The sequence below is a fragment of the Lithobates pipiens genome, unplaced genomic scaffold (assembly GCF_037356315.1).
Source record: "Lithobates pipiens isolate NorthernLeopardFrog02 unplaced genomic scaffold, aLitPip1_a1.2 Scaffold_47, whole genome shotgun sequence".
Classification (NCBI taxonomy): Eukaryota; Metazoa; Chordata; class Amphibia; order Anura; family Ranidae; genus Lithobates; species Lithobates pipiens.
This window is the reverse complement of record NW_027507871.1, coordinates 5,549,118-5,559,093: the sequence shown is the minus strand read 5'-3', so window position 1 is coordinate 5,559,093 and position 9,976 is coordinate 5,549,118. Positions and strand designations below refer to the sequence as shown.

Below are 9,976 nucleotides of genomic sequence, written 5' to 3'. Positions count from 1 at the left end.
CGGAGACAAACCGAATTTCCCGGGACAAAATTAAATCGGGACAAATGTCCTAATCCCGGGAATGTCCCGGGAAATTCGGGACAGTTGGCAACTATGGTACCTATAGCCGTATTAGGTGGGAATTACAGCATATTAAACCTAGTTAATAAACAACTTAGATGCTGGAAATGGACCCCTGCACCTGTAGCGTAGATGGAGAATTTGAATCTACAACTCGTGATCCATTAGTGTGATGGTCAGTGGGAAGAATGCTCCTTACACTTGTGGTCTTTGGATAGATTTATCCCCTTAGGCCGCGTACACACGGGCGGACTGTTCGCCCAACTTTGTCCGCTGAACAGTGTTTCAGCGGACAGTCCGCTCGTGTGTGGGCTTCAGCGGACAGTTTCAGCGGACAGTCTGACGAACCAAGTTTTTCGGAATTCCCGTTAGACAGTCCGCTGAAACTTGGTTTCAGCGGACAGTCCCCTCGTGTGTAGGCTTGTTCGACAAACTAAGTTGTGCGCATGCTCAGAAAGGATTTACACGGCGAAGGTTGCATTGCAGTGTATTGGACGTCGAATTTCTCGTCCCGTCGTACGTGCCGTTCACGTCATCGCGCAAGTTTTCAGCGGACTGTTCGTTCGTCGTGTGTGGTCAAGTCCGTTCATGCTAATTTTGAACGGACTGTTTGTCAAACTGTTTGACGAACCTAGTTGGGCGGACAGTCCGCGCGTGTGTACGCGGCCTTACAGATAGCTTACAAGATCAATGTTGTCAGTGAGAACTTATCTGAGAGGCAGAACTGTTCATTGCTCAAGGAACCCCTAACAACCTCTGGAGGAACCCTAGTTGAGAAACCTTAGTCTAGGGGAACTCTATGGTTCCATAGAGGTTTGGTTGAGGAACCCTGGCATATAAACAGGGGTCTGCTTTTCAGGCTTGGATTCACATCAATTGTAAAAGAAGTTGCTGAGCAAAAAAGGGTATTTAGTGCAGTTAACAGAACAACCAGATGCCTAAATCCAGGAGGATTAAGGTCGCCCAACAGCTACAATGGAGTTTTGGACATGCATGTGGGACTATAGGATGAGTGTGAATGCTAAATTTTCATTTAATTTCTTGATTTTTATTTACTTTTTCCAAAATATATTTGATTATAAAAGTAAATTTTCTGTTTGTGTTGCATTTGAGGATTGTTTCAGACATCTAGCCAATTAAAATAATCAGATCTAACACCTGTTTGCAGGAAAAATCCTTAAAGGGGTTGTAAAGGTTCGTTTTTTTATTTTCTAAATAGGTTCCTTAAAGCTAGTACATTGTTGGTTCACTTTACCCTTTCCTTCGATTTCCCTTTATAAATGTTTTTTTTCTTTTTCTTTGTTTTCTTTGTCTGAATTTCTCACTTCCTGTTCCTCCTCAGTAAGCTGTTCTGGCTGACTAACCACCGCTCAGATGATGGTGAGAAGTTTACTGAGGAGAAACAGGAAGTGAGATATTCAGACAAAGAAAAAAAACATTTAGAAGGGAAATCGAAGGAAAAGGTAAGTGAACCAACAATGCACTAGCTTAGAGGAACCTATGTAGAAAATAAAAATCGAACCTTTACAACCCCTTTAAATACAACACTGATTAAGTTTAGTTTATGAATAGTGAAATAACTGTTTGCATTGCACTGAGCAGAAAATTCATAGCCAGCCTAAAGGCCACCTATTTACTGTGCACCAGTAGGACGTGCTTACCTTTCCTTCATTCCTTGGATGATCCATTCAGCTTACCCGCTGCACGCTATCAATGGAGAAGCAACAATATCAACTTTGTCTGCTCTCCTGATTAGGACTGCATATGCCTCCTCCTCTCTTTATCTCCATTACATAAGGAGAACGTGTAGTGTAGTTCATAGAAGCTAACTGGGAAAGCTGAAATTATTGTTTGAGATTTGAGTGCATATGAAACTACAAAGGCACTGAAAATCCTGCAAGACAAAGCCCTTGTACACACGGTTTCCGACGGATTTTGTCCGACAAAGTTGTCGGAAAATCCGATCGTTCGGAACGTGATGACGTTCATTCGTTACGAAGGGACTACATTCAGGCTAGTAGAGAATAGCTTTGGTCTCGTAATTTGATCTCTGAGCATGCGTGGCACTTTGTCCGATCGGAAATTCTCTACAACCTATCGGAAAAAGTCAGATCGGATCATGTTGTCGAAAAATTTTATAACCAGCTCTCAAACTTTGTTAGTCGGACATTCCGATGGAAAATGTCCGATGGAGCCCACACACGGTCGGATTATTCGACAACGCGGTCCGATCGGACATTTTCCGTCAGAATTTCCGACCGTGTGTACAAGGGCTAAGAGGTATTTTTATCTATATGTGCAGAAAATGTATTTATCCTGAAAAAAATAATCCTTTAAGGTTGGCAATGTAGATATAAGTACATGTCCCACCAAGAACAAGTAATGTTCAGACATAGGTATGTAGGCAGGTGCAGTCTACGTTGTTAAGGACAGGTGGTGCTCTCCTGCAACGGCACTGTTGTTGGAGGAGGAACTCGGGAACAACAAAGTTTCACTATGGTTTCCTTGGGTCACTGGGGACTAGCGACTATCTTATTGGATGCTGCCATCCCATGTGACTCTAGCAGCCATCCTGGGTCAAGCAGAGCCTATTTAAGGCCCTGGCTCCAGGGTTTGCTGCGCTTTATGCATGTGGGTAGCGTAGGGAGAGGTGACAGGGACAGTACTAGTTGTAGCGAAAGGTCCCCGAGGAGGAGGGAAAGCATTCCTCTTACTGATTTAGCATGAGATGGCTAGGTCGCATTCTGCCCTCTTTTGCAGACACTGTCAGTTCGGCAGAGCCTCAACTCATCCTCATCGCTGCTCTTGTGAATCATTGCTGCCTTCTTCATTACAAGCTCTTTATTGCACCCGTCGGTCTATAATATTATCTTTTTTTATGGGGGTCGACATTCCTGAAGTGACGCAAAACTGCTATATGTAAAGTTTTAAACATGTACAATATAAAAGTTTCCTTTAACTTCTAAAGCAAAATACTACATACAGTGGATATATTATATTCATTTAAAACGCAATGTTCTTATTAATATCCCAATCAAGAAATATTGTAATATAAAGAAATTATGATCTTAACTAAAACATGAACTTTTATATCTTAAAGTATGTGAATCCTTCCTTCTCACAGATGAGAGGAGGTGAAAGCTCAGCCCACGAGGGCTCTCCCAAGAAATGCTTATGAGCTTATAACAGCATATACTTTCACGAGTATAAAGATCTTATATAATTTCACTTTTTCCATACAAATAAATGAATATCTATCTATATATATATATATATATATATATATATATATATATATATATATATATATATATATATATATATATATATATATATATATATATATATATATACATATACATATATATATATATATATATATATATATACATATACATATATATATATATATATATATATATATATATATATATATATTCATTTATACAATTCAATTATTATGTAAGATCTAATCCATTCATTCTTTTGTTAATTGATGAATATTAAATTCTAACACTGTCTAAATTATTGCCATTGCACCATACTGCACCCCACCTAAAGGTAGAAGAGTGATCATATCTTTCTTGTATTTTTTTAGACACAGCAATACCGGCCTACACTGGGAATTTCCAATAGGTGGAAAAAATATCTGTGCTTCTACTAGGAAAGGCCAACATATCTCAGTCTGATCAACCACAGGCAAAGTTTAATCAGGAGCCTGGTTTGCACGGTTACTCTTATGCCGCGTACACACGACCGGACTTTCCGGCAGACTGGGTCCAATGGTCTTCCCAACGGACTTTCAGAGGAGTTCCAACTGACTTTCCGAACGAATGGACTTGGCCTCACACTAAGTTTGTTCCAAAGTCCATTAGTTTTCAACGTGATGATGTAAGACGGGGTTAAAAAAGAAAGCTCAGTAGCCAATAGCTTCCCTTGTGTCGTATTTGGTCCGTCGGACCAGCATACAGACAAACAAATTTCCCAATAGGAATTGAGTCCGTTGGACAGATTTGAAACACGTTCTATTTCTAGGTCCGTCTGATTTTTTTAATGGAAAAAAATCGAATTAGCCCACACACTATAGGATTGTCCGACGGACTGATTCCGTCAGACTTAGTCTCCCGGAGAGTCCGGTCATGTGTACGCGGCATAACATTTACATACCTCCCAACTTTATGAGATGGGAACGAGGGACACTTATTTGCAAAAGTATGTAGGCATAGGACACACCCCCTGCCATGTCCCCTTAATGGAGAATTACACAACAAAAATGATTGGTTAAACCCACAAGTGCTTATTTTTACCACTACTATTCCTTTTATACTGGCTTTTGGTATTTACAAATGCAGCAATTTAGAAACTTGATGAAACGTTTAGCACCGGGAAACACTTTTGGATCGATAAATAGTGCAATATATATATATATAACTCTATAGATCATACCAAACCAAGGGACAATTAAGGAGGAAAGAGGGACAGAGGGACTTTGTTTCAAATCAGTGACAGTCCCTCATAATCCGGGACAGTTGGGGGCTATGCATTGTGCAGAAACTTAGATTTAGCTTTAGTTTGGATTATTCTCCAGAAGCAACAAGAGACGAGCATTTTTCAAAACAGGACTTATTACCTGGCTCAATCCCAAAGTTTTATTGAAGTTTATTATTTTCTTCCATATAGTACATCCGAATACAAAATACATATCTAGACTATTCGTTTTACATCTTGTGCAGTTATAGCTGAATTTTGCAAAGCGTGTTCTACTGGTTACCTGTCTGAAATGCATAAAAGTCCAGCTTTTTTTTTTTTTGGTATTGAAGAGTGGGGGAGGGTTAGAATCTCCATGAAGTCCCCAATGAAGAACCTTCCCGTTAAAACTCTTCGTGTTTTGGGTACTATCAGTACTAACAAGTGAAGGCGAATCTTCTGAGCGGGGATACGGACAGCATTCCCGAATCCCGACCTGCCAGAGTTTCTAACCAACTGTATCTAAAACCTAAAGAAATTGTTTTGGCTGAAGTTCTACTATAAGAAGAGGCCTTCAAAGACAAGCAGCTGATTTATCAATCTGGCTAACAGTGGCGGGGATATGCTGAGGTGCTGGAGCTTTCAAACAGGGAAGACCCAACAGTACTACCTTACTCCATGCAAACTGGAGGAAACCATTTGATTGGTGTTTAAAGAATAAAGAACTATGGTGGGCAGCAGCTCCTAGCATGCAACCAGGCTTGGCTAAATAATGAAAGGTGGTCATGGACTGGTCACCATAAGTCACTGTTCTTCAAACATTGAACCTGGTCTTACTACAGAAAAAGTCTTCCAACCTCAATTCTATGAAATACCTTTTGGATGAATTGAAATGCCAAGCCAGTCACCAAACCTCCGTACCCGACCTAACGAATATTCCTTAGGCTTTCCAACAGACACGCTCCATAATCTTGTGAAAAGTCACCTCACCTCAGTAATGATGCTCACGGTTTTGGAATGGTGTGTCCAATAACCTCATATAGGTGCGATGGTCAGGTGTGCACACACTTCTGGTCATATAGTGTATATTGTCTCAACCCCAAAGGGATTTTCGTTACCAATGTGTCATCGTGCTACCTGTCCTTCCTGAGCATACGCCCCCAATGTCCTACCCTGATCCAACTGGATATTCCATTCTCACCGCCATAGCTATCGCAACAGATTGCTGTCAGAGCTAGCGCTATTATACACTATAGTATTAGGATGCCTGCTTTTACACCCACATAAACTTTAATGGCATCCCAGTCTTAGTCCATAGGGTTCAGTATTGAGTTGGCCCACCCTTTTCAGCTATAACAGCTTCAACTCTTCTGGGAAGACTGACCACAAGGTTTAGGAGGGTGTCTATGGGAATGTTTGACCATTCTTCCAGAAGAGCATTTGTGAGGTCAGGCACTGATGTTGGACAAGAAGGCCTGGCTCACAGTCTCTGCTCTAATTCATCCCACAGGCGTTCTATCGGGTTGAAGTGCGGACTCTGTGCAGGCCAGTCAAGTTCTTCCACCGCAAACTTACTCTTCCATGTCCTTGCTTTGTGCACTGGTGTGCAGTCGTGTTGGATTAGGACAGGGCCGTCCCCACACTGTTCCCACAAAGGGAGATCTCCCCAAGAAGACACAGGCAGCAAAAAAGAAAATAATAAAGTGGAGTTCCACTCTGAATTTTTTTTTTTCAGAATCGGACTCCTCTAAACCTATTAAAAAACATTTGGAGGAAATGTTTTTTTATATACTTACCAGAATCGTCTTGTTGCTATGCAGTCCTCCTAATCTGCCACTTCCTGGCCCGCGGAGCTCCTTGTCACTTCCTCCCTCGACTATGCTCCTGGGAAATGATGTGTCATCATTTGCCAGGAGTCTGTGGTCAGTACTGTGATGTTGCCATAACAGCGGGGCGGGACATTCCTCCGTCGCTGCCTGTTGTTATGGCAACTTTAGAAACAATCAGCGCTACAGCTGGTGAATCGCACATGCGAAAGATCGAGAGGTGCAGGTTGGTTACCCAATATGCACCTCTCCAAAGCTAATCCAGGAATAGATCTCAATTGGCCTTCACATGCCCACAATCATGATGGCAACTAGACATGTACACTGACCAAAAATTCCTTTTTTTTTCGTTTTCGTTTCATTCTTTTTTTGCTTTTTTCGGAAATTCAAAAAATTCTGAAAAAATAAATTTTTGAGTTTCCACATTTTCGAATTTCCGGATTTGCGAATCTTTGGATTTCCGAATTTTTGGAAATTCTAAATTCTGAAAATAAAGAAAAAAATCAGTAAAATTCGAATTATTAACTATTAAATTATAGGTATTGGAATTTCCTTTCAAATTTGGCTGTTTGGCATTCGTTATTTCAGATAATTCGTAACTTCAGATAAATTCGTATTTGTTACGTTCACTAATAGCCCCATTTGAAAGGAAATTCCAATACCTATGATTTTATATTTATTATTAGTTATTATTTCAGATTTTCGGGTTTTCAATTTTTCAGATTTTCATTCTTTTGAATTTTTCAGACTTTCATTCTTATTCTTGGATTTTCAAATTTCCAAATTTCCAAATTTTTACATTTATGAAATTTAGAATATTTGAATATCCGAATTTTCGTAAATTTGTAATTCGTAAATTCGTAATTTGTAAATTCGCAGTTTTGGAAATTCGTAATTTTGGAAATTCGAATTATTAACTATTAAATTATAGGTATTGGAATTTCCTTTCAAATTTGTCTGTTTGGCATTCGTTATTTCAGATAATTTGTAACTTCAGATAAATTCGTATTTGTTATGTTCACTAATAGCCCCATTTGAAAGGAAATTCCAATACCTATGATTTTATATTTATTATTAGTTATTATTTCAGATTTTCAGGTTTTCAATTTTTCAGATTTTCATTCTATTTAATTTTTCAGATTTTCATTCTTATTCTTGGATTTTCAAATTTCCAAATTTTAGAATTTTTTAATTTATGAAATTTCCAATATTTGAATATCCGAAATTCTGAATTTTCGGAAATTCGTAAATTTGGAATTCAGAAATTCGTAATTTGTAAATTCGCAGTTTTGGAAACATTTGTAATTTCGGAAATTCGTAATTTTGGAAGATCGTAATTTCAGAAATTCATAATTTTGGAAATTCTAAATTCGTAATTTCGTAAATTTGTAAATTTCGTAAATTTAAAAATTTGGAAATTTCGGAAATTAACAAATTTGTCAAAATTCATTAAAAACCTAATTCGGAACTAAACAAATTCCACATGTCTAATGGCAACGGCCACAACAGGAGGCGGAAAAGATGCAGTAAGAAATTTATATTTTTGCTAAATTGATCATGATCATTTTGTACTCATTTTTGTATTTCATTAGTAATAATGCTAGGATCAATTAAAAAAAAATTAATACATTTTTTCGCTGGAGCTCCGCTTTAACCTTACAAAGCGTTCAACCCTCCTCTATCTTAATCCCCGAAAGTTTTGGTTTTACATACACTTTAACTGTTCAGATGGCCTTTTATCCAATCAATGTAATTGTTGACTTTGGTGTAATACCCATAGCCGGTACCACAACCAATACCCCAAGACACAATACCCGTGGCCACCCACGTGTCCCCGTTTAGAGAGGCATATGGCCCCCCACTGTCTCCTTGGCACGAGTCTTGGTGAAGTTTGTCGGCCCCTGGAAATCCGGCACAGAACATGTTCTCTGTGAATTTCTCCCCTTTGATTTTACTGCTTGGAGGCAACTTGCTTAGTTTTTCCTTTAGCTCTTCCTGGCACTTGACCCGCTGGACCATGGGCAAAGCCACGTATTTCAGAAGGTTGGAAAGTTTTCTCTTCTCCGTAATGCCGAATCCGCTTACATACCCCATATTGCCGGCATCATACATGGACTCGTCACCGTCTTCGGGGAGGCAGATAGGAGAGGTGTTCTCATCCATGGTGACGGGATCGTTCAGGCGAATCAGAGCGATGTCGTGGTCGTGGTACCCGGGGATATAACCTGGATGCACATGAACTTCCCGAACGGCTAGGTTACTTTGTTTTAACAGCTTCTCCACATCCGTGTCACCGATGAAAATGTGCAGGTTATTGACGTCATCTGGATTGTCTTGGTCTACCTTTGCCCTTATCATATGGGCAGCCGTCATCACCCAATGTTCTCCTATCAGAATGCCACCACCACGCCCATTTTTAATCAGATAAACTTGCCAAGGGAAGTTCCCCACTTCCGCATCCGCACCATTGATAATGCGGCCATGTCCGGTGACGGGATTTGAAGGCTTTCCGCACACTGTGGGCAAAAGAGCTCACAATTAATCACCTGAACTTTTTTACAACTATAGCACTGTTGGTAGCAATCCAAAGATATGCTAGATCACAGTTTGTTAAAGCAATATTCACCCACATTTAACCCCCATCCACCGAGGCCCCCTCAGTGTGTTTGTCAATATTTTAAGGTCTGTCAGTGCTAAAGTGTACCTACACTATATTACCAAAAGTATTGGGACGCTTGCCTTTACACGCACATGAACTTTAATGGCGTCCCAGTATTAGTCCGTAGGGTTCAATATTGAGTTAGTCAACCCTTGATCATCCATGTCTTTATGGACCTTGCTTTGTGCACTGGTCCAAATCATTTGGTGGAGGGGGGATTATGGTGTGGGGGTTATTTTTTAGGGGTTGGGCTTGGCCCTTTAGTTACAGTGAAGGGAACTCTTGAGGCATCAGTATACCAAGACATTTTGGACATTTTCATGCTCCCACCTTTCTGGGAACAGTTTGGGGATGGCCCCTTCCTGTTCCAACATGACTGCTTGAGTGGGTTTTTCTCCAAAGACATGCTGTTTGGCCAATTTAGACAGGAGCCAATGAACATGTGTATGTGTATGGAACTGTAAGCCCTTTAAGGGTAGAAACCATTGTAAATGTACAATTTGTAAAGCACTGAGTACATTGTTGGCACTATATAAATACCCAAAATAAATATTATCCTCTGGTGATCCTAAGAAGAACACACTTCCAGCGTGGAACGCCCCAGCGGAAGTGACGTCACCGGGAGGAATGTAGAAAGAGCTGGAGGCCTCCGAGCGCGTAGCCTGATACAAATCCGACACATTTGGCTCTCCTCCTGGTGACGTCACTTCCGCTGGTTGGCGTGGACTTCCTGAATCTGCAGGGCATCCGTGCCTTTCCCTACCGTCTCCAAGCTGTCCGGACCACCAAGAGAAGCCTGCAGAACGGAGACGAGCTGCCGACTTTTATCATGTGATGGGCGACCTTTCCCACTGACTGGGAGTCTTTTTAATCTTGTGTTAATAAATCTTACTTTTTAATACAGCATTTAGGGGGCACCCCCTCTTCCTATATTCTGGTAGGATTAAAGCAAGTAGAAGAAAAA

The 9,976-nt window shown here is 40.3% G+C and overlaps 1 protein-coding gene across 2 annotated transcripts in view; it reads right to left on the bottom strand.

Annotated features, from left to right (window-relative positions):
- Positions 1 to 4,683: 4,683 nt before the first annotated feature.
- The window catches only part of C1R (complement C1r), a 65,669-nt gene continuing 60,376 nt past the window's right edge, over positions 4,684 to 9,976 (bottom strand). For both annotated transcript variants that reach the window (XM_077467141.1, XM_077467142.1), the window contains one exon: positions 4,684 to 8,869. In XM_077467141.1, coding sequence (XP_077323267.1) covers positions 8,070 to 8,869 — 800 coding nt within the window. In that variant the 3' untranslated portion in view covers positions 4,684 to 8,069. The remainder of the gene's footprint in view (positions 8,870 to 9,976) is intronic.